At 54.5% G+C, this 24,451-nt stretch overlaps 2 protein-coding genes across 2 annotated transcripts in view; one reads left to right on the top strand and one right to left on the bottom strand.

The window, feature by feature from the left end:
• The window catches only part of CIB4 (calcium and integrin binding family member 4), a 48,201-nt gene extending 40,978 nt beyond the window's left edge, over positions 1-7,223 (top strand). Inside the window, exons 5-7 of the mRNA XM_047745794.1 lie at positions 4,622-4,731; positions 5,530-5,618; positions 7,055-7,223. Coding sequence (XP_047601750.1) covers positions 4,622-4,731; positions 5,530-5,618; positions 7,055-7,085 — 230 coding nt within the window. The 3' untranslated portion in view covers positions 7,086-7,223. The remainder of the gene's footprint in view (positions 1-4,621; positions 4,732-5,529; positions 5,619-7,054) is intronic.
• Positions 7,224-8,906: 1,683 nt separating this feature from the next.
• Positions 8,907-23,178, bottom strand: FAM166C (family with sequence similarity 166 member C). Its single transcript, XM_047746395.1, has 4 exons — positions 23,059-23,178; positions 12,104-12,377; positions 10,914-11,026; positions 8,907-9,108 (listed from the first exon to the last, which is right to left on the bottom strand). The coding sequence occupies exons 1-4, from the start codon at positions 23,130-23,132 to the stop codon at positions 8,964-8,966; spliced, it is 606 nt and encodes a 201-aa protein (XP_047602351.1). The 5' UTR covers positions 23,133-23,178; the 3' UTR covers positions 8,907-8,963.
• Between the last annotated feature and the right edge of the window lie 1,273 nt (positions 23,179-24,451).

Below are 24,451 nucleotides of genomic sequence, written 5' to 3'. Positions count from 1 at the left end.
TTAACAAGCTTTCTTGGATGCCCTACCCAGCAGCTTTGGACTGCTTTGTCCAGAACTATGTCACGTGGCCACGATAGCTGCAAGGGAGACTGGAAAGCTGGGTGTTTTAAGTTGAATAGGGTGTCACCCTGGACAGGAATTGCACTGCTGTTAGTAGGAAGGCGAGGGGGGAGGGGATGGTTATCTGTCAAGAATCCAGCACTGGGGATGTACCTGCTAGGTTCCAGTTTCTGCTTTGAGGGACGTTCCCGGCCTCCAACGGATTCATCCCCACCCCTCTCTGGAGGGACTTGCACCTGTCAGAGACCGACCGATACCCCAGGCCCTGCCTTCCTGCTCCAATCAGCCAACTGCCACCAGATGTGAATGACCTTCAGGCAGGGGCCAGAGCGCCCCCGGGGAGAACTTGCCACACCGCCCCAAGACCCGACCCGGGACTGAGGGCTGGGAGAGGCACGGGAGGCAGGCTCCGTTCTCCTAGAAATGATGGTGAGAAGCGTGCCTTTCGTCACTCAGCCAACATGGGCTGATTTCTGTAAAATGACTTCGTAAATTGCAAGGAGTCACATGACAGGGAGGTTGGGATGATGATGGCAAGAGTGTTCTGGAGCCCCGATTCTCCAAGCTTTCTCTAACCTTCCTGTTGTCGGGGAAACAGCAAGAGGTAGGCCCTCCCCCACTCTCAGAACGGCCCCAAGACTGCAGGTCTGAGACTGCTGAGGCTGCAGGGGCTGGCCAGCCGCCCAGAGCTCCCAGCCCCCACTCCTTTCCCAGTCGGCTGTGCCCTTGCACCCCCAAAGGAGGGGAACTGTCCAGGACTACATTCTACTCCAGCAAATTATTCTGTCTTCAGATGGCCTGGGACCAAAGCCATGTCACTTTGCTGCAGTCTCCGCATACGGGAGCTGGGCCAGCAGGATGCCTGGGGACACTGCGGGGTCTCGGGGAGAGGCTGCGGAGCTTCTTACCAGCAGTGCAATGTCACTGTGGCTGCCCCTCCCTCTAGTCCCGGTGCTGGTCCCTCCGCCCCTCCACCTGCTCCCAGCCCTCACCCACAATGTGAGATAGCAAAGCTGTGCAGGGAGAGTCTTGGAGGAACGTCTCAGGCCTTAGCCTCCAGGTCCTGGGGCTGATAAACAGTTGGTCAGGGGAGAGCCACCTGCTTAAGGACTGGGGTGCTGAGTTAGACTTTCTGCCTCCATATCCTATCTGGGGGAACAGAGGCAAAGTTCTGGGCTCTACCCCTGTAGGATTCAGTGACCTCAGTACACCTGCTCCTCCATTCCAGGGCCAACATAGCTCTGGATTCCATTCTTCAAAGCGAGAGATTACACAGTTTCCAAGGTTGGCATTTTCAGTATTTAATATCCTCTAGTGACACAGAATTGAGCTTCTACTCTACCTAATGAACGTCTTCTGTAGCGAGCATCTTCTATGTTCCAAGCCCCATGCCAGACGACTTCCATGCATTTCCTTATTTAATTTTCACAGCAACACTCTGGAGGTGCTATTATCTATTTTATGGATGAGGAAACAGAGGCTCAGATCATGTATTAGTTTGGGTTAAATTTGGTGGCAAATGGCAGGGGACCCCCAGGGGTTTACACAAGATGGCTTCCAAGATCTCCAGCAGTGACGTGTTATTTCTCTAACATGTAGAATCCCAGAGGCAGTTGTCCTCAGTGGTTCTGCAGTGGCCGGGATGTAGGTTCCTCCTTGATGTCACCTTATCTTCCATTCCCAAGGTGGCCTCAAGGTCACGAAGAAGGTATAGCCTTCTCTTTAAAGACATTCCCGGAAGTTTGCTGGTGCCTCTTTCTCTTATATCTCACTGGCGAGATCTCAAATATGGGGTCACATCGAGCAGCAAGGGAGGCTGGGAAATGTAGTGTAGTGTTCATTTTAGATGGTCATGAACCCAGCTGAAAATTGGCTGCTTCATTATAATATGAGCAGTTATGAGTGATTCAGAGCACAGACTGCCCACAGAGCTGGACTACCTGGGTTTACCACTGTCTCCATCATTTATCAACATGTGACTTTGGATAGATCACGCGTTCACTGACTCAACAAATATTCAGTGAGCGCTTACTCTGTTCCAGGCACTGTTCTAGGAGCCGGGGATGCAATAGTGACCCAAAACTCTAAACTTTCTGCCCTTGAGGAATTTACATTTTAGTGGAGAGAAATAAAGTTGCTAATGGGTAAAACATACAGTGTGTCAGGTAGTATGGGGCGCTAGGAGAAAAATAAAGCAGGGAATGGGATAGAAAGTGCAATTTTAGGCATGTTCTGGTAAGAAGCTGGCATTTAAATGGGTGGGTGTTCCAGGAAGGGGAAGCACAGTGCAAAGGCCCTGAGGCAGGATCATGCAGAGGTCATCAGGCTGGGTCCACTGTCTCTCCAAGGGGAGCAGGGAGGGTCTGCTGACATCTTAGCCATGGGGAGCAAGGCAAGGACATGGTCAAGGATGATTCCAAGCTTATTGGCCATTACCCATTTGCCAAGAAGGGGACAGCTGAGTGCAACAGGTTTGGGGCCAGGGAGGAGCGGGGTACGGCAAGAGTTTGGGTTTCGACCTCTTGAACTCGAGGGACCTATCAGACCTCCAAGTGGAGAGGACAAGAAGGCCTGTGGATGGATATGCTCCTGGAGTTCAGGAGAAGCCCAGGTTGGACACAGATATTTAAAGGCAAGAGGCTGAACTGAGACTGAGAAAGTGGGGACGGTTATTCAATCTCGGTGCGCCTCACTGTCTTCGTCTGTGTTATGAGGACTAAATGCAGTAGAAGAGAAAGCACTTAGATCATTGCTGGGCACATCTGTTTGTCGTGGGGGCGTTGTACCTGCCTAAGCTTACTGCCCTTACTTACTGCATGGCTGATGAGCAGTGTGGGGGCTGTGCCGGGGGTTCTAGAAGAGACAGGGGCCGCACTGGGGGTTCTAGAAGAGGCAGGGCCATGCTGGGGGTTCTAGAAGAGGCAGAGGCTGCACTGGGGGTTCTAGAAGAGGCAGGGACCATGCTGGGGGTTCTAGAAGAGGCAGGGGCCATGCTGGGGGTTCTAGAAGAGGCAGGGGTTGCACTGGGGGTTCTAGAAGAGGCAGGGACTGCACTGGGGGTTCTAGAAGAGGTAGGGGCCATGCTGAGGTTCCCAGAGGCAGCAGGGGCGTTCTCCCAGAGAGCCTCCCTCGGCATCCATGGCTCTATGTAGTTCAGCCCGCCTTCCACACTTAACCTCGGTCTCACTCTCCCAGACCTCCAAGCCACTGTTCCCCACACCCCATACTGATCACTCTCGTGCTGTTCCTTCTCCACCACTATCCCTAGTGACCCTGGCACCTCCTCCGGTTTCCATCTCTGGAGGCCCAAACCCTTTAATCCTTCTCTTCCTCATTCACACCCCCAATTCCAATCAGACATGAACTTGCCCATCTGGAAACCCTTGGAACCCTTGGGAGGCCTGTTCCTTTCTCCCTGGAGCCAAGCTACTCAGGTGCCCAGCAGTGTCCCCCGGCACCTCCAGACTGGGAGCTCCATGCAGACTGGTACCAGTCTGGTCCATCTGTGCCCTGAGGTCTGGCTCAGGGAAGGGCACCCAGCAGGCACCCACGTGTCTGCTGAGAGCGAATGGTGAGGCGGTGGCGAGAAGCAGATGCAGTTACAGGGAAACAAGGCAGCCCTAGGCCCCTGGTGCCGAGGAGAGCAAGGCTCATGCCAGGAGGACAGGTCCCGTGTTAGAAGCTGCTGGAGCGCGAGGAAGGAACCATCCTGCGCCTGAGGGTGTCAGGGAGACTTCACAGGGAGGCACGGGAGAGTGAGCACAGGGTGAAGTCAGAGCATCCCAGGGCTTGGAGGAAAAGGAGGAGGGCACTCCGGGCAGGGGGCTGCCTTCTGCAAAGGCACTCAAGGCCAGTAGAAAAGACTTGCCCCAGGCACTGACAGGCCCAAGGACACCCCTTCCAAGGCTCCTCTGTAGGGAACTGGGTTAAACACACCTGGTGGTGGGGAGGGGGGTCCAGTGTGGAGGGGGCTTGTGTAATGCCCATATTTTGTTGTTGTTGACATACAGTGTTCTAGTAGTTTCATAGGAATGACCATACTTTTTAACTCAAAAAGGAGGACCCTTCAAGGTCTGACAAGGGTCAGGGCGCTCGCTGGAGTGGACACCAGGGCACTGTCCTCAGTGCAAGTGGGGGAGGTGCTCAGGTCACCCTGCGCAGGGCCAAGAGCAGGGATCTGTGCTCAGGTCCAGGTGTCCGTCTGCTCCTCCGTGCCCCCGCTCCAGGCCACCAACCCACCTAGTGGCTTATGTGATCTGAGGTGGAGATTTCCCTAGCGCAGTGGGTGATGCGGGTTTGGGAACCAGCCTAGCTGGGTCCGAATCCCACCTTCCGCTTACCAGCAGTGTGGGCCAACATCTCACACCTCCAGGCCTCAGTGTCCTTTTGGCAAAGTGAGACTCATAAAAGGTCAGTTGTGAAGATTCAGTGACTGAAACCAGGTGGGCTCCAGGCCCGCCTGGGACAGGGGTGGGGGGTGGGTTCTGTGGGGCATGGCTCCCTGGCCTGACAGAGGCTGAGGAAGCCCCCCTTCCTCTCACACTCGGCCTCCTCTTCACAGACTTTAACGAGAATGGCTTCATCGATGAGGAGGACCTGCAGAGGATTGTACTCCGACTGCTCAACAGCGACGACGTGTCCGAGGACCTGCTGGCTGACCTCACGAGCCACGTGTGTGCCCAGAGCCACACGGGCTGGGTCGGGCCGGGCCATCCCACAAAGCCCCCGGGTGGCAGGCAGGGTGGGGTGCCCTGACGGATGGGCACATGGCTGGAGGCAACTATCTTCCAAGTTTCTGTCTTTCCTCCAAGGTCCATCCTTCCAGGGTCCCCAAGAGCAGGTGTCCAAGCCATCTGCTCCAAGGGCCCCTCCCACCCACATGGCGGTCACTGAGGGCAGGTGGCCTGACAGCAGCTTAGCCTCAGAGGGACACATCCCATGTCCCCTAACCCATGTTATCCATGGGAAACTTCAAGTGCTTGAGGTCTGGATTGACACTAGAAGCAAAGATAAAACTGTGGGAGGTCATCACTGCCTCCTTGAACTGACCGGGCTCCCTGCAGTATGAGCCCCTGCTTGTGATTGGATACAGGTGTGGGTGGGGGGTGTCACCCCTTTCACCTCCGCACCCATTTTCACTGCCTAGTTTGTGCTGGAGGCATGAAGGACACTCTTCCCATGATGAGACCAGCCCACGAGGCTCCAGACCTCAGTGCACATGACCTTATCTCTGCATCTCCATGTCTTTGTCTGGGGTGGGGAGTAGCAAGGGGGGTAGGGAGAACATCTGCCTTACTCCCCCCCCAACTCAGGAGGTTGGGGGACTCACATGCTAGTGAAGCACCTAGCAAGAGCCTGGCCTATAGTAACACTCGGCATGAGAAGTTCTCCCCTCTGCCTGCGACCCCGTGTCATTTTCTCATACCGGGCTCCTCTCTGCTCTCTGGCTTTTTCTGCACCCCTGGCCAGGTCCTGAGTGAGTCAGATCTGGACAACGACAACATGCTATCTTTCTCGGAGTTTGAACATGCGATGGCCAAGTCTCCAGACTTCATGAAGTAAGGTGTTCTGGATTGGGGGTGGGGGGACAGCAAGTGCCCACCACAGTTGGGGGCAGGGGCAGGAAGAGCCAATAAAGCCCCCCAGTCTTCCTAAGGAGGTCATGAGTCTCCAGGGTACTTTGCTGATGCTTTCAGAATCAGCAAACCTGGAGCTTTGGAGAAATTAGGTAACCGATATTTCTAACCTTTAGAAAGAGGGAGTGGGGCTTAACCAGCAAAGGCAAGATGACATTCCAGGCTCTGCAAATGACGTGGGTGGCCCAAACTTCAGATGCTGGCTATCTAGAGGTAGCACACAGGGGTCTTCCCCTAGGCCCAGGGGGCTCCAGGACTGACCGGCGAGTGGCCTTTGCTCCCCTGCACCCACAACTCCAGAGGTCCCCGGGAGTTGGGGATTTGCATGGGTGTGTGAAAATGCTGGTTACAGAGTATTTCCAAACATTGTTTCATGCAGAAGGGGCATTAAATTGTCTTCTATCTTCGTACAGACACCCTAGAGATGACTGGCCATCTCCATATTGCCCCAGCCATGTTTAATGGTCTTGTTTGGATCCTTCCAGTTATGGGGAAAGCACCCCACCCCACCCCACCCCAAGAGGAAGCCCATTCATGATCCAACAGCCCTGTTAGAAGGCCCTTCTTGGGTGCAGTGGACCTCTGTTTGCCGGTGTCTGCTGCTCCTGGGCCCTCTTCTGCCCTTGGTCTCATAGTCTCGGTGAATTTGATAACAAAGCATGGCCGCCATGATGGTTTAACCAACCAATCAGAAAAAGAACAAAGCGCTAGACCTCAGAGAGTACCTGGTCAGGAACGGAAGATGGTTCATTCTCTCTCTTCTCCGTACCCAGAGCCTCTGCCTCTCTACTCATCTCCTCTGTACTCAGCTCAGCCTGCAGACAGGAAATCTCTCCCTTGTCAGACAGGAGGCCAGTTATGGCCTCCCGGCAGATGTCAGTCACTCCTAGTAGTATCTCTCAGCTCTGACTCCAGATTGGGTCAGGTGTTCACCCCTCTTCTAATTGTGTGGCGGGAGGAGAGGGCTCTCCAGGCCGTCCTGGCCGCTGTGGGACCCATGTGTGGGCATACCCTCTGACAGACAGTCCACACTTAGAACCACCCCAACTAAGGGTAATTCCTCTTCTTCCAGAACAGCCCAGCACATAACAGAGACCAGAATCCTGTCCTCCTTGTCTTTTTCTTTGCATCTCTCCAATTTCTTTCCATTGGTTTTTGGCACCACGAGGTTCTGACACCCTTTGCTTTCTGGTGATGCTAAAAGGAGCAGAAGGCTTTGGGAGGGTTTGCAATAGCTGCAAACTGGCCATGACAGAGAGAGGGACGAGAGGGTGCCACCAGGACCACTATGAACCTGGAAATTGGAGGGCACTTTAGATCTGTAGCTCAGGGTGGCTTCATGGGATGCTTTCTCTCAGCTCCTTTCGGATTCACTTCTGGGGATTTTGATGTGGCCATACCTGATCTGGCGGCTTCAAGGAGACACTGGAACTTGGAATTTAACCCCCTCCGGGCATTGGGAGACTCTGGTCAGAAGTATGACGTGGTCCCCATCCTTCCCTCACTTATAGACCATTGTTTATTCAATAAAGCAAAACAAAACCTTTCCCTTGCCCCACCAGTTCATTTTTTGAATACAGGATCACATAGAGGTAATTTTTATTAAGCACTGCTCATTCCGGGGCTTAAGTTTGCCAATGACACCAAGCTAGCTGGGATGAGCAGACTTTTTGAGGACAGGGTCCAAATCCCAACCGCCTCACAGCAGGGAAAAGGCCAAATGGGATGAAGTTTACGCAGAAAACCCACAACATTCTATTCTTCCCCTGGAGCTACCTCCCAGCGTCTCTCCTGCCGACTGCACAGAGTCGTGTTGGGCAGTGGTCATTCCAGCTGGTGCCTGGCTTCCCGGTCCTTGTCATGGGAGAAGACATCGAGGATCCACTTCGTACCCCCAGCCCCCAGAATGCAACATGTGGACCAGCAATTGGGGGTTATTTGCTTTGCTCTTCAGCCAAATCCTGGAATGAATTTGGCCACCACAGGGACCCTTGGGGACCCAGGTAGTCAAGGAGTCTGGGTCACAGGAGAAGCCCCTTATAGGGTCCCTGAGAGCTGACAGATGCCCCTCTGATGGGCACACAGTTTTTCTGGTTTACATCGTCCTCCGGGAAGGTGTCTAAACACTGGATCCCAGGGGAGGGGCTGTTTCGCTGCGACATGTACTTGAACCTGCAGTGGTCTCTTTGCCTTCAGGTCCTGACTCACCCATTCAAGATGTAATAAATTTCCCATTGATGGATGGAGTCCCTTGATCAAATCTAAGAGATGCTGGAATGTTAGAGAAAACCTGTCATGTGGATACACACCTGGCCTGAGGTCCCCATCCCACATCCTGTGTATGGAGGGGCTGTCCCCCACATCCTGTCCCCTGCCACGGAGAAGTGGGAAGAGCAGCCTGGTGAGAGCAGACACTCCAGACTCCCCACTGCAGGCATGTGACTGGGGAACCTGTTCTCCCCATTTCCTTGAAGAATGGCTCAGTCCTGGGCCACCCCCTCCCATCCTATTCTAGAAATAGTCCCCAGGAGAGACACCCCAGCAGCCTGTCCGTGCCTGTCTGGGAAGAATGCAGAGAGAGGTTGCCGGACGCAGCTTTTTCTCTCAGGCACCACGGGGGCTTCTAGGCTGCGTCATCCCCACTTCCCATGTCTCCACATGGACCAGGGGCAGGTTATGTAGTGGGCAAACGAGGGCTTGGGTCTAAACACTGGGTCTCTTCTAAGCTGTGGGAGCTTGGGCGATATTCTCAACCTCCGAGACTCTGCATCCTGATCAATAAAGTGGGGATAACGCCACCTCCCTCACAAGCGAGTGTGTGGACTGAATGATGCCAAGTCAGGGCTCAAACTGGAATTCCTTTGTATCTGATCCCAGTGCAATTGCTCTGCAGTCATTTTACCTTCATTCTCGGACATGCAATCTTGGGGCTTCCTCAATTACACTGGTGGAAGCAGATGGGACGTATCTCTGTCCTGGAGTGACCTGCCACCAAGGCTTGCGAGCCCTACAGTTCTTGGTCCTACCAGCCCCCACCTCGGGGGAGGGGTAGTGGGGGCCAGTAGGTCACGGGACACTGCTTTCCACTGGCGTGAACCCCTGAGCTGAGCTTTCCACAGTCCTTAAGACTCAGTGCTGTGTGACCCTCAGGCGTGTTCTTGCTGTAGCCAAATGTCCCTGGGGCTCAGAGGAGAAGACCACGGGTTTGGTCGTGGCTAAAGATTTTATTCCAAAAAGCCAATCTCGTCCGAGCCAGGCTCCCGGGCATCAAGCTCTAAACTCAAAGTAGAGATCTCTCTTCTGCCGTTCCTGTGGGGAGACCCTCTTCCCCGAGGGGAACGTCTGGTAGGTCTTCATGTTTTCAGGGGATGCTCTTAGAAGGTGCCACTTCTTCTCTGGGGTCAGAGGAGGACTGGGGGCAAGGATGGAGCCAGCATTAGGCAGTGAGCCTGCAAGGGGAAGGATGCCCAACCGCGGCCCTGTGTGCCCAGTGTTCTAGCCCATCCTGACCATGCTGACTGCTCATCAGCCCAACATCTGATAAGCCACCCTGCAGGTGAGATCAGAATAATTGGTATTTGCATGATGGTATAGTGGTTCAGAGAGAGAACGTGGGCGTCAGACAGAACATGGGTGTCAGATTCTGGCTTAGCTCCTGCTGGAAGTGGACCCATATAAAATGGACTAATGTGAGTACATCTGTCTCAGCTTTGTTTTGAGGAGTAAATGAGATAATGCTTATAAAGCACTTCAGTAACCCTGGACAAGGAGGAAACACTCAACAAACATTATAAGAAATGGTGATGATGGTGATGATGGTGGTGATGGTGGAAATGGTGATGGTGATGGTGGTAATGGTGATGACGGTGATGGTGATGGTAATGGTGGGGATGGTGGGAATGGTGGTGATGGTGATGGTGGTAATGGTGATGACGGTGATGGTGATGGTAATGGTGGGGATGGTGGGAATGGTGGTGATGGTGATGGTGGTAATGGTGATGGTGGTAATGGTGATGGTGGCGTGATGGTGATGATGGTGTTGAAACTCAGTAAAGGGCAGGGATTTTCCCCAAGCCACAGTGGTGATCAGGAAAAGGTCTGAGCGCAGACACTGACCCTCCTACTCCCATTGACCTGGTTGGCCCTGTGTGTTGTGCGAAGCCATCAGCTGCATATGCCACCAGATAATTTGGAGAAGTGGGGGCTGGGACACCCTAGGCTCCCCACAGCTTTAGGAGGTGCAGGTCCTGCCCAGAGTGATCTCAAAAGAAAATATGGCCCAGGAGAGGCCCCACCCTGCCTCCAAGTTTGGTCTGACTCAGAGCCACCCAAGGGGTGAAGATGATCAACTCAGAGTCCTAGAGTGGGTGTCAGGAGATCTCAGTTTCTCCAGGTTCTACCTCCAACCAGACTTTCTACGCGGCAAAGTTTCTGAGGCCATCACTAAGCCTGTTTCCCTATCTATAAAATGGGCCCATCTATGTTACAGAGATAACATACAGAGATAGGTAAATTTGTATCTTTAAAACCCATTAATCTCAATGGAAAGTGTTCCTGCCTTATCCATGATGATGGTGACGAGGCTTGGGGCTCTTGATGCAAGCAAAGGGTCAGCATGTAATTGGAAACCCAAGATCTTCCAGATGACCACCTGATGCTTCCTTCCCACATGACACCTTGGCAGCATAGACTTTTGATTTCCATGCCTTGGTGTCAGGAGGGAGCGCAAGGCAAACATGTGTCTGGATTATCTCACAGAGCAGAGAGGGCCTTCCCTGGGAAGAGCAACTCTCCCGGATAAAAGCAGTGAGATTCAGGCAGTGGGGAACTTTCAGATTTCTTTAGATGGACAGCTGGACTTTGAAAGCTATTTTGTAGTCCAGAGGAGAACATTTTCTGAGCCTGGTCCGGGTTGGTGGGGGGTGGGGGGAGGGTGTGGTACCAATTCCAGGCTCTGTGTAGTGCCCTCTGTGTCCGCCAGAGGGCAGCAGTTCCTTGTTGCTCAGAGCAGCTGTGCCCACGTTTGGACTAGTGTAGCTGCAAGGCTGCCCATACCTGGACCCCTTGCTGTGTGACTATCATCCTCTGCACCATAGGCTCCTTAGGGCCAGTTCTTAACTCATTTCTCACTCTGAGTGGCTGCATGCCTGGCTGAAAGCAGGTGCCTACGGACATGTGTTTGTAGAACGCGTGAATGAAGGGAAGGCAGGCACTCACAGGTCGGTGGGGAGGGGGTACCGTTCCCACTCCTTCACAGGCAGCACGAAGTAGGGGACCCGGGGCACCATGCCCATCTTGTCTAGATAGAACTTCCGATGCTGTTGTGCCACCTACAGCTCGACCCAAGGAAGAGACGAGAGGCTATTAGTGTTGGAGGAGCAACCTGGGGCCTCCTGCCATTCCTGCCTGCCTATACCTGGGCAAGGGGCGGGGGCTGCCTCCCCTAATGCCCCTGTTGGAGTTCCCAGCTAGGTGTCCTCTCTGAGACCAGCTCCCCATCTGTCTAATGGAGATAATGGCCCATACCACACCAGCTTTGCTAGGGAGAGTAAACGAGACAAGCGACCAGCAGAAGGAAGGTATGTAAATCCTGTCTGAGCAGGTGACACAGTTTGTTTCTGCCTCCCCCCGCCCCCCATGATGGAGACCAAAGGTCTTTCCGTGTCCATTGACATGGTCCCCCAGCCCCCAGATGTCTCACAGCATTGACCCAATCCTCTCCCTGGAGAGGGTGCCTTCTCACACAGTTCTCTGTCCTGAGGACCAGGAGGTACCCGTGTCCTTGAACTCGGGCTGGAGGGTTGTTTGCAAGAGACTGGGTGGGGGGGGATTTCTAGGAACACAGCAGAGAATGAGCCCTGGCCCCTGTGAGCTGGGCGAGCACATCAGTGGTCAGTGCCTGTGTCCACAAGGATGTGTCTGAACCAGACTCAGAGGAGGCTTTAAGAGCCACAGGGCCAGGACCAGAACACCAGGGGCCAGGCAGCTAGTGTTTGGGGCTGGGGTTGACTCCGGGGTACATCCTCAGAAATCTGGGAGACAGAGAGGCATTGGGTGGGCACTAGGACCCAGGTGGGCAAGTACAGTCCGGGCAGGGGGCTTAGTCGGCCGTTTGTCTGTATTGGGTGGGCTCAACCTGAAGGTGAATCTCTGGCCTTTTACTCTAGTAGGAAGTAAGCAACAGTCCACTGGGCTATGGGGCAGAGGGGAGGGCGGGCACATCCCCAAAGGCTCCAGCTCTCCCAGCAGTGGGGGTGAGCAAGGGCAAGGGTCCTTGCCAGCTCAGGGGCTCAGAAAAAGGAAACAAAGTCACTCTTTGAGGGTGAGAGGTCTCCTCTGGCCCCACCATCGCTCTAACCCTCTTCCCCCAAGGAAAGGAGGCAGCCGCCCAGCCCAGGGCATCCCACCTGGTAGAACCCCGAGAGCTGGGTAGAGCGGTCACTGTCCAGGTTGAAGCGGGTGTAGACGGGGGTGTGCAGCCAGCGGTCCCGGGTGTGGGAGCGCTTGCTTAGCACCAGGTCGGGGTTGGAGGAGAAGAAGGTCGGAAAGTGGCCGCCTGTGCTGAAGGGAGTGTGGCTCTTCTCCAGGGCTGCGTTGCGTTGGTCCTGGAAGTACTTGAGGGTGGCGGTGCCATAGGGGGAGCCAAAGGCGAAGGCCACACTGGGAACATGGCCTTGGTACCTGTAATGAGGGGTAGCGACATGGGAGGGGAGATCAGTGCAAGGTTCCAGGGCCAGTTCCAAGAGAGGCCCCGAAAACCCAGGGATGGGGCCAGTGGGCCCTGTGGGTCACTTCCGGGCCTTGAGAAGCTTCCCTCAGAGGTGCTGCCCGGGTTTGGGGCTCCGGGAAAGGATGAGGGAGAGAGACTCTGGGCCTCTCCCTCCCCCTAGAGGATGGTCATCCTTGCAGACCAGAGGCTGAGGCAGGAGTGAGAGCCTAGGGGTCCCATCCTGAGCCCCGAGCAAGCCTGCAGGCAAGTCACTCTCCATTCAGAAGATGGGGAGGCCTCCTGCCACTGGCTCATTAAGGGTAGAGGATGTCAGAAGTCAGTGGGAACATAGCAGTGGGACCATGCTGTCACTTGCAGCCGAGGCCTGGGTTCACGTGCTGCAGCCTGGCTCGAGCTTAGCGACCTTGCGATGAGCCCCCCACATGGGCTGTCAGGAGCTCTGTCACCTTCTTCAAACCTGGAGGCTGGAGACCAGCGAGAGGGACAGGGGCTGGCGAGCAGAGCCCCTCAGAGAGCCAGACAACCCATGCACTAGGGAGCCCCAATCTGGTGAGATTTACAGAGAGCTAGGCTTGCTGTGGCCAAGTGAGGGGCGATCGGGCGACCCCCAAGAAGCAGGAGCATCAGACTTTGTGCAAGAGACAGAGACCAGTGGCTTCCCAGTCAGTGCTTCTCACCCCCTAAAACCTGGCCCGGACCCCATAGTGCCCTTGAAATGGCCCTTGACAAGGCCATCCTGGGTTGTCTGCGGCACTGAGGGCTGGTGACCTCTGCCTTCTTGAAACGCCGCTCCTGGATTTTAGGAGACTGTTCCCTCCTTGTCTGCTGGTCTTCACCTGACTTTCTGACTGTTCCTTCTTGGTCCCCCCGCTCGTGATACATCTTTTCTGCTCTTTTCCTCTGGGGTCTGTCCTGAGCCCACACAGTCCCTGGGAAGATGGTATTCATGCCGAGCCCTTAACCTTCACCCTTGGGTGGCTGGCCCTTGGTCTTCATCTCCTGCCTGGAAGTTCCCTCAGACTCCTGTACACCGTGGCACACGAGACTTCTCCCTCAGTTGGCCCAAGCACTCTCTCTCACCAGCACCTCTCCAACAGCTACCATCTCAGTGAAAAGCACTCGCCAGATGGCCAAGTCAGAAACCTGGCATCCACCTCCACAGCCTCATCTATCTCATGCCATCAGTCCCCAAGCCCCGGGGCTCCACACCATCCCAAGCTTGGGCCACACTGCCTCTTATCTGGACTGTGGCCACAGCAGCCTCCTATCCTCCCAACCACGTTCTTACCTCCCCCCCATTCCCATACTCCAGCCAGACTGACCTTTCTAAAGTCAAGCCCTTAGCATGGCGTTCAAGGCTGTCTGGGAGCTGACCTCCCCTCCCTCTCCAGCCTCACCATGTAACTTCTCTTTCTCCCTCTCCCCGCTTGTCTCTCCCTTGGGGTTTGCCTTGTGCCCCCAGCCATCAGGAATGCCTGCCCTCTCCCCTGGCTCCTGAGGCTTGCCCCCGGTACGAAAGGATCCTTTAAGGCCTGCTCTGTGGGGCTCCTGGGTGGCTCTTGATTTCAGCTGAGGTCATGATCTCAGGATTGTGAGATCAAGCCCCATGCCAGGCCCCATGCTCAGCACAGAGTCTGTTTGGGATTCTCTTTCCCTCTCCCTCTGCTCCTCCCCCTGCTCATGCTCTCTTTCTCTCTCAAATAAATAAATAAATCTTTTTTTTTTTTTTAAACAGACCCGCCCTATCACTTCTCTGATGATCCTTTCCTTGCCACCTCTTCCAGGTCTAGGTGGGTCCTGCTCTCTGCCCCCCTTCCACCACTAGCCAAACCTCCTCCAAATGCTCTTGTCTCTGTCTCTGTCTCTGCCACGAGGCGGGGAGCGTCTCGAGCACAGCTGGCTCACGTCTTCCTTCTGGGTCTCCAGTTTGCCATACCAGGTCTGGCATGTGGTCTGGGACGGAAACGTTTAGGGAACAAAGAAAATGAGTCGCTGCGTGCCTACAGTATCAGTGATGTTTCCAGTCAGACCCACTCCTACAAATGCCCGACGGACCGCCGTGCTGCAGGGACCCCCAGCACCTCCCCTAGGGCCTCCCCTGCTGGGAAGCTGGACACCTCCTCCACGCTCAGCTGAGTTCTCTTACCAGGCCAGGGAGTGCGGGAAGCCTCCCTGGGATATCGCGGGCTTCCCCGACTCCCCAGGCCGTAGGCACTGCGGTCTGAGGTCCGAGCTCCAGGGTTACCTGCGGCAGCTGCTCTGGGCCTCGACCCCCCGCACCACCGATAAAATGAGAGAGCATTGCGGGGCTTCCTTCCTCCCATCTTCAGGTGGGAGTCAGGAAAGCCAAGCCGGGAGATTACTACTAGGCCTTCCACTGCAGGCAAAACAGAACAGGAGCCCCTCCCTGCTTCCTGCCTCAACCTCCCCTCAGCAGCTGTGCCTTTCTAGAATCTTACAGCACGTGAGGTTGCCTGGGCCCAAGCAGGGAGTGAGGGGAGACAACTTCCACTGCACTCAGGCATTGATCCAGCCTTACCTCTCCTGCCTGTGACTTCTCTCTGCCGTTGAGACCATGACCCTCGGGATCCTAACCTGCACCCCCCTGCTTTGCCTATCTGTTGGCTCCTCCCAAGCTCCTGGCCGATGGCTCAGTCTCCTTCTCTCCCGGAAAGAGGGCAGGGCTGGTGATGCTTGTGAGGTCACCATGGCCACTTCTGGGCCCGAGTCCTCCTCTTTCCCGTGGGTCGCCCCCCTCCTGGATCCAGAGCCTCCCCTCCTGCCCTTCCCCTGCCCCCATCAGTCTCTATTTCTCTCAGCCTCTGTCCTCCCGCCTTGCCATCGATACTCTCTCCCGCTCTTAGCTTCTTCCCCTCTGCCTACAAACACGCACATTTGTGTGCATTTTTCCCAGGCTGCAGAATCCGCTCCGTGGGCCTCGCATCCCACCCTTTCTCTCCCTGTATTCCTGAATTTCTCCACGGAATGTTCTGTACCTTCTGCCTTTGCTTCTTCCTCTCCCATTCTTTCCTTGATCTCCCTCAGTCCGACTTCTCCCCACCCCCACCCCAGCTTAAATGCGAGCCTATATTTTTTCATTAAGGTAATGTAAGATCATCCAATTGCCAAATCCAACATCCTCGGTTCAGCCTCTCTCTGCAACACTCAAGCTGATGAAGAAACTCATCTGCAAGAAACATAACCTGAGTGGTAGAAGCAGAGTTCCTGAGGGTTCTTTGTGCTATAGATGAAACCTAATAAAAATATAAGCTCGACAGTCAAGTAGTCAGAGAGCAGCAGTAGGGATAAGCTTCCTTTCACGTGGGGGGAGGGCCCCCTTGATGTGCCTCCGCCCCCCACTTGTTCTTCTACCTTCAGGTGGAAGAACATCGGGCTGGTGGACTGAAGCTCGTTGAAGCCCACCCACCCCTCACTCTTTTCCTTGGAAGCATGCCAGCCCACAGGGCTCCTCTGTGCTGTTTGGCGTGGACACACTGCCCTTCAGGAGGAGAGCCTGTCCCGAGTCAACCCTGCCACCTCCTTCTGGGGTTCGGTATCAGCCCTATTGTCCCATAAGAGCTTTTACTCTTTTATCGTATTTCTCCAGTGGCTCAGAAGGCAGGCATGAAAGAGATGCTGGTCATCAGATGCTGTCAAACCCCAACAAAAAGATAAGGCGATAGCATGAAAATGAAAGAAAGGTTGTCCGCAGCATTCTGTAGGGACAAGAGCGTGACCCAAGAACATCAGACTGGCCAGCCGACCATCCTGTTAAAAAGGCAGCCACTAGTCCTTTCCCAGCAAGAAAGAGCTCAGGAACCAAAGCCACCCATAGGCTCTCCTTGCAAGTAGCACTCAGTGACGGAAATCTGCCAGCGAAGAGATGATTCAAAAGAAATACCCAGGAATGTAGGGTGGTTAGTTTCAAATCTATTTCAGTCCTGGAACTAGAAATAGCAGCTAGGTGAAGGCTGGTGGCAGCACGGAGTGGAAATGTTATAAAACCTGTCAAAGGGAAAAATAATTTCGGCAACAAAAATTGGGGAGGTGGGCGGAGGGGCGATGGGCGCGCACCCACGAAGAATTTTTAAGCAGAGTCAACCCATGGCAACTAAATTTAAAACGTGTCGTTGAAAAATACACGACAGAGTGACTCTCACCCCTGGATGGTTTTTATCCTCCCTCCCTCCCTCTCCTTTAGAGAGATCTTTTAGGAATTAATATTTCTTGAACTGAATTAGCATTTATCTAAAGTCTGGGTATTCTTCCATTTTATGCCAACATCTTTCTCTTCGGTGGAGTCCTAGTAAGTTTACATTTCGTGATTTTCATTCTAAAATAGCAAATGTAGCAAGATCGTATTTTTGTAGAATTGCTTTGTCTATCTTTCTGTCCACCCAGCCAGCCAGCCGTCGTCTTTTTTGCTGAACAGACACACAACGAGGACAGTAGAAGGAAATTCACCAAGAACTAAAAGGGGTCAACTCTAGGTGTTTGGATTTAGGGTGTTTTTTTTTTTTTCCTGCTTTGTACGTGTATTTTTTTTTTTTTAAGACAGTGAGATAGTGTTAAGAATTACTTTAGTGTGAACCTACTGTGTACCAGGTGTTGGGGATCCAGAAGTCCGCAAAGCTCAGCCCTTTCTCCTCCCCCCTACCCCCTCATTCTGAATTGACAGTGTTACACGGTGTCCATGCAGGAGATCTAATGCCTTTAAATTCGGGGAGGGAGGCCCATTCCCCAGGGTGAGGGGGTGGTACTGGTGGAGGCCCATGAAGGACCTTCCACTGGGGTCAGACTTTGACGAGGACCTCGGTGTGGAGGGGGATGGCCTGGAAGCTCGTTCTCTTCCTCGGCTTATCTTCTAGATGCTTCCAGATGCCCCAGGGTCCTCGTCTCTTTTCAGAGACCTACTCCCTCTGGGAGAGCTCATTTATGCTAGACTTCCAATACTGCCCATTCACCAAGGATGCCCAGAGCCGTGTCTCTGTGTTTCTTCTCCCAGCTACGGATCCACACACCTAGCTGTCCACACAGGGCTTGCCCCCGAGTGCCAGATGCAGAAGGATGGATACCAGCCTGCTCTTCCTCCTCCTGGATAGCTCTGCCTGGCTTAATGATACCCATATTCACCCCTCACCAGCCAGAAACTGGGATTCAGGCCATCCACCCTTCTCCATCCCCCCTCTTTTGTCCCTAAGCCCTGTGACTCTCCTACAGCTGCCAGCCTGGCTCTTCGCTCACTGGGACCATCTTGAGTCTCCCAGACAGAGTCTCACCCTCCGGCCTGCCGTCCACACTTCAGCCAGAACGACCTTTCTCAAACGTGCATCACAGCACCAAGGCTCACCTCTCCCTTCTCGCTTCCCCGCGGGTGGCCAAGGCCCCGGAAGCGTCACGTCTCTGGGACCTCACAGGCTGTCCACACCTCTGAGCCTTCGCACACATCCACTCGCCCCAGGACGCCATGTCCCCTCTCGCCCCCGGGGGGTTCCCCACTCACTCACAGAACAAGGGCTCTCTGTCGCCTTCCCTAACCACTCCCCTCTGCTGAGTGTGAGTGTGTCACATCCGTCCACCTCCTCTGCTAATCTGTTCTCCTCCAGCCTCAGCACCTACGCAGCACCTAGCGTAGGACTAGTGCTCAATAAACGTCCGCTGGAGGAGACCGAAGTCCCGAAACCCAGGGGGCACCACGTCCCAGAACACTGCTGCAAGGAGCTTGGCTCTGATCTGCAGAGCGCACGTGGGCACAGGGCGTCCCACCCACGGGGGCCTTAGCGTTCCTGGGAAGAAAGGAGCTATAGAAATGTGACGTGTTCCCGTGATTCTTGTCTTCACCACCCCCAGGCTCTCTGCCATAGTCCTCCTCTGCTCCCCGATCTTCCACCTTCCCTGAATGCCAAGATATTTGCATCCCAATAGAACAGAAGCCCTCTCCTCTGCAATCTGCAATCCGAAGTCCTCCAGGGGTTGGATTCCGGATCCTGCTCAGGGCTTGCTGCTCCGGGAGGGGCGCAGGGGCGCACACGTTGGTGCACACGTCCACATTCCGGTAGCACTCAGAGGGCACGCCTCGGCAAGCCAGGTCTGTGTCCCCTGGACGCACTCGCAGTTCTGTGCCTTGAGCGGGACCCCGTGTGGTTCTACAGCAGAGCTTTCCAAAGGCCTGTCGTTACGGGTTGCATGGCCTGTCGTGGTGGAAAGAACAGAAGGGAACGGCCGGAAAGGCAGACAGGTTGCATAACGGGGGATCCAACAGGCCCTATGGTGCAGCCACACCTCCTCCTGGATGCCCTTCTCTGCCTCTGGGCTCCTTGGCCCCCTGCACAGGAGCTGGGAGACGGTGCCGAGCCAGGTCCCCAGGCAACGATCCTATGTGCATCCCTGTGTGCACAGAGAACAGTCCCTCCCTGCTTCTTGACGGCCCTGGTTGGCCCCATACCTGACATTAAAATTAATTACCATGCCTTCAGAGATCCCATGAGCAGCCTTATTAACTAATTAACTTGTGACTGTTCAGCACGTCCTCATTCTACCGCCTCCTTCTTTAAGACACTTCCTGCTGAGTACAGGGCCATCAGATCCTTCCCCCGGGCAAAAACTTTCAAGGGCTCCCCATTGTCTAGGAAATTAAGTACAAAGGGGCCAGACGCTCTAGGCCCAGCTTGACGTGGGCCTCTGGGAGCGTCTTTTCAACTTTCCCAGCCACTTCCATGTCACAGCTTTTCTACTCCAGCTAAAAGGCTTTTGCTGCTTTGGAAGTCTATCTGGCCAGCACCTCCAGCTTTCTTCGAGCCATCTCCTCTCCCAAAGACACTCCTCTCCTCCTCTCCCTGCCTTGGGATCTTAGCCATCCCTCAAGGTCCATTTCCAAGACTTTTCCATGGAGCCACCCACAGACCATGCTTGTCCTCTCCATTGAACTGTCTGTGCCCTTTGTGATTCTTTTTTTTAATTTAAGTTTTTATGTATTTAAGTCATTTCTACACCCAATGTGGGGCTTGAACTCATTGACCCCAAAATCAAGAGTCGCTAGGCTCTTCCAACTAAGCCAGCCAGGCGTCTCCGTTTGTGACTCTGTTATGTCTCAGGTCACATTCTGGCTGTATTGTAATTACCTACGCCTTTAGTCTAGTCTCTTTCTGAAGTATAAAGTCTGTGGGGAGAGAAGGAGATGTTCTCCTCCTGTCTGCATCCTGTCACTCCTGGCCCTCCAGAGAGGCTCTGTACATATTTGTTGAAATGAACTGACATGTGGAGGCACATTTTTAAAAGGCTGATGATTCTTCTAGAAAGACAAAGCCTAGGTCTCCAGGAGCCCCTGGTCCCCTTCTTAGGAAGGCTCCCCAGTTCTGCTGGGCTACGTGAGAGGCATCAGCTGCCTATCTGGGCACTTGGACTCTCCTACATCCCTTTGGCATGTGTCCTTTGTTTTGTAGCCTAGGACGCAGTGGCCTGTCTTTGGGGCTGCACTTCCATGGCCAGGGCCTGGGCAGAAATGGAAGGGGCTCCCCTATCCTGGCCTGGCCCACACCTGTCTCAGCCCAGAGGTCTGCAGCAGCTGGCAGGAGGCAGGGGTGTGAGAGAGGAGGCTGGTCCAGGCTCCTACGGCTGAAGGAAGCTGATTACTAAAGTTCCAGGGTTTTTCCAAGCTGCTGCTAAACAAGCCAGTATTAAAAATTAAATTATATGGGGCGCCTGGGTGGCTCAGTGGGTTAAGCCTCTGCCTTCGGCTCGGGTCATGATCTCAGGGTCCTGGGATCGAGCCCCGCATCAGGCTCTCTGCTCAGCAGGTAGCCTGCTTCCTCCTCTCTCTCTGCCTGCCTCTCTGCCTACTTGTGATTTCTGTCTGTCAAATAAATAAATAAATAAATCTTTAAAAAATTAAATTATAAAAAATTATGTATATGAAGTCACAATTAAAGAAATTATATTGAAAACAAAGGTAATAAACACTCGAAACTGATCACTACCTAATGATGTCACTGTTTTGCCGCCGTCCGTGTTCTGGAGCTTTAGTCGTGCCTCCTGTGTGTGTAGGGTGGATTTATCGGGTGCGTGAGCTGCTCTGCGTCTCTCCCCAGCTCTGCACCCGGACACCGTGACGATAGCCTGAAATCAGCCGTGGTGGGAGTGTTTATGCTACAGAGAGGGGATGAACGCTACAGATCAAGGCTTTTTCCCTCCAGAGAGCTGGTTGTCTAGGGATTCCGGGCAAGGGAACACAGACACCTTTGTGCAACTACTGTCCTGAGAATGTCCTCTTGAGAGCGGAGTACATTGACTTTAGGGTTTTGCAGCCCCTAAGGCTCAGGCCCAGCTCAGTGGCAGAGTGAGACCAAACTGCCCCTCCAGGAAGACAGAGGGAAGGGAGGGAGGGAACTGAAGTCCCCTCCCTTGCTCCTGGTGAGAGCCCCTGGGCAGAGCTGGGGGCATCAGGGGCAGCAGTAGTCCAGCCAGGAATGAAGGCACAGTGGCGGGTCAAGGGTTTGGACGAAGAGCCTGGTGAGGCATGGCGGGAGGCTGAGAGCAAGGGGCTGGGTACCACTTAGATCTGATGTGCAAGCAGGAGGCACAAAGCCCTACTGAGGTCAGTGTCATCCCTTGAGAAGCCTTACAGTCCCGGGACTCAGACCCAAGAATTCCTTGCTACTGCCGGGAGGGCGGGCTGTGCTGCCCAGAGTAGCAAGGGACCAGGTGAAGCTCCCTGGCAACGAGCCTGAAGCCCAGCAGCATCCTGTCTCCCTTGGTACCCAGAATCAGGCCTTGAGCACGGCAGGGATCTAACTAATAGTAGCCGATAACAACTGGAGGGATTGAGGAGAGCCTGGGTGCTGAAGTCACATGGACAAGGCAGGGTAACTTGACCCTAGATAAGCGGTTCGTCTCTCATCTGGGTTGCGGCAAAGGTTTTTTAGACAAAGTTTTTAAGGAGCCCCGCACAGTGCCTGGCACATAGTAGGTGCTCGCGCCTGGGGGCTCACAATGCCGGCTCTTCAGTCACCAGCTTGCAACTCAGGCAAGTCCCCTTGCTCTCCCTGGCAGACCTCAGTGACCACATCTGGAGCAGCACAGGGCTGGGCTACATGATCTCCAAGGTCCTTACCCCTGTGGATATTCTCTGCCTCTAAGAATAAAACCGGTAAGGGGGCTGATTTGAGTATCAGAAGAGATGCTGTGCTTACAATCCTGTGATTAATATTTGAAAAGACGCACAAAAATAATAATTATCCAAGTGTGGTGGGGGAACCTTGGATTCTTTCATTAAGTTAACAAAATGAGGGAGCAGTTAGAAACAAAAGCCAACTTCATTCATTCCTCACCGATGAGGATCTGAGGGACAGCATATTCCTCCCAGAAAGATCCGTGGCAAAAGCCTCAGGTACAGACTGAGCTAGCCTTCTTTATGATTCACCCGTTACCACAATTTCTAGATCAATAACAGAACAGGGTGCTTGAGGGAACCGCAGACCAGTGGCATGGACCAACCCAGAATCGCTTCTGAAATACGCAGCCTCCCCTGGCCTCCGACAGAGTGGGGGACACTTGGGGAGGGTTAGATCCCACTTGGGGGCGGCAGGGAGCTGAAGGAAAAAAAATATGTTAATGTATAGAATGAAATCCTGTGGTAAACACCAAGAATGTGGTATTAACTCCACTATCAAGGGCTGTCAAGATGGCTTTGAACTAAGCCTTATGGGATTACACTATAACGGGACCCATCGAGGGCGGCCCCCTGCTTGTCTGTCTTACCGCAACACCTGGGACAGCCCAAGTGCTTGGCAGGTCTTTGTCCAAAGAATGCCTAAATGAAGGAAAAGATCGTAGGAAAATCATAAGCCACCTTTTCTAACACCCTTGGCTTGACATCGGGAGGGTCTTGTCCCTGCCCTCCATGCCCCAGGGCAACTGGTGGGAGAGAGAAGACACTCTTACACTCTGGGAGAAAAGGTTGGGAGTGGAAATCTCAGACACCCGTGGGACACGGGGCCACAGAATGGAAGAGACCGTCAGACTTGCATCTTAGACGTTTGGAGCTTGACTGCAGCCAGAGAAACGAAAGGTAGGTTTGACCCTGCATCTGAAAATGCTAATGGCAAGGCCGATCTGGGGACTGGGAAGTCCTGGGAAGATTAAGTGAGATCAGTGGGAGAACCGACCACAAAGCCGGAGGCCAGTGCACATCCCTCAGCGACAACTAGCACGGCCCGACCGGCCGGCCGTGCCATATTCTCTGAAACCCACCCAGGCTCCCACCCGGTCTGCCGCAGTCCTTCATCTGACAAATCCGGCTCTTGCGCAAATCCTGGTGCACCACCGCGGGCTGGGGCCCCAAAAGCCTGCTCCCTTCTTGGGCTCCCCACGCTCTTGCTCCCCCCAGGTGTCTCCAAACACCAACCTCACGCTCCTCCCCCTTCCCCGGGCCACTCGATAGGGACCCACTTTCTACAAAGGGGGACACGGAGAGCCACCCTGAGCGCACCAGCCCCGGGGTAGGCCACCCAGCAGGTGAACGACTGGCGCTCTCTGTTCCTTCAAACCCCAGAGCCAGAGGAGGGTTGGGGTGGGGGAAGACGAGGACTCCGACCCCCGGAGGTCAGGCGGGGCCTGGGTGCACGGCGGCCTTACCCGGGCATGAGGCCGGGGGGTACGTAGGCGGCATTGAACTCGGTCAGGAGCGTGCCCGCGCTGCGGGAAGCCATGGTGGGTGCGGCGAGCGCGCTGCGAGCCCGGCGCCCCAGGGCTCCCCGCCCGACAGTAAACAACTCAGGGTCACCTGGCAACGCGCGCCTGGCAACGACGGGACTGGGGACTGGGGCCTGGGGCCAAGGGGAAGCCGAGTTCCGGGGGGGCTCCCAGACCTCCCCCCCAGACCTCCCCAAGCGTGCTCTCCCGGGGACCCCGCCAATTGCCCCTCCCCCCAAGCGGGGCTCCCGCGCCCAGGAATGGGCTCATCTCTCTGCTTCCCCGCATGCGCGCGTGTGGGATGCGGGATGAAGGTGGAAACTCGCAGGAGAGGCCCGGCGGGGGATGCGCCCCAAGTGCCCTTCTGTCCCCTGCAGGACTCGGGATATGGCCCAGCGCCCTCGCTGCGGAGGCGGAGCCGAAAGCGACAGCCCCATCATGGCTCTGCCCGCGCACCCCAGCTCCTCGAAGGGAATTGTCTTCCTACTCTCTCGTCTCTCCCTGGGGACTTCCTTCTTGCCTCGTCTTGCCTGTCACACTACTCCACGAGAGTGGCTTATCAGTAAGGGGCAAAAGGCAAATCTTGGGAAGATCTGGATGTGTGATGTACTCCCGTCCTCAGTTCCGAAGTGCAGCCCGCAGGGTTGGCTTGTTTGCACCAGAAAGCAAATTTACCCAAGTCCCCGGTGAGGGTTCCTTATAATAATGGCTCCCTCCTGCAACCGGTGCCCTCACACCCCGTTTCTCCAGCGACTCTCATCCCAGCCCTGGTCTTTAACTGGGGCGTGAAAGAGCCGTGACAGCCTCCAAGGCGACATGCTCTTCGGGGATTGGAGCCAAACCTGTCTCCCAGCTCCCTTGGAGCAGTCCTGGTATCAGCAAGAGTGCTCTGCCAGTTACCCTTGGCCTTCTCGGTTTCATTCAGTCTTGTCCAAGAAGTGTCATCTTCACAGTTTGAATCTGTAAATGGCAGCTAATGAAGACCACAGACACTGATGAACTTGCAGGACGCTTTTGCAACCAGAATTGTCAAAAGGCTTTCGCTGAGAGATAACATTGGGATGGGGGGGGGGGGAGCCATGGGTTTCCAAAGAATGCAAGAGGAACTGAGGTCTGGGGAGGAAAAGAAACTGTCCCAGAATGAATGGTCACAGACCAGGCAGAAAGACTTTCCACCAGTCCTTCAAACTGCAGTCAGATCTGTGTGTTTCTAAATTCCCCATGCAGAATAGGAGCAATAATAAGAAAAACATCTGTAAAAGTTGCAAAAGAACAGCTCTCAGTTCAGGTGTGCTGTACTCCAGGAAGGTGCCCCCCACTGCCAAGGTCAAGTGCC

This window comes from Lutra lutra, chromosome 9, assembly GCF_902655055.1.
Source record: "Lutra lutra chromosome 9, mLutLut1.2, whole genome shotgun sequence".
Taxonomy (NCBI): Eukaryota; Metazoa; Chordata; class Mammalia; order Carnivora; family Mustelidae; genus Lutra; species Lutra lutra.
Note: the sequence above shows the minus strand (reverse complement) of the source record. Positions and strands in the feature narration are given on the sequence as shown.

Excerpts from the sequence above, each read along its gene's own strand:
- FAM166C (XM_047746395.1), bottom strand. The coding sequence starts at position 23,132 with ATGGCTTCCCGCAGCGCGGGCACGCTCCTGACCGAGTTCAATGCCGCC. Across the intron at positions 12,378-23,058 it reads CCCCCCGGCCTCATGCCCGG|GTACCAAGGCCATGTTCCCA; the intron begins GTAAGGCCGCCG and ends CCCTCATTACAG. Across the intron at positions 9,109-10,913 it reads TACCCCCTCCCCACCGACCT|TCCTCCTCTGACCCCAGAGA; the intron begins GTGAGTGCCTGC and ends CCTTGCCCCCAG.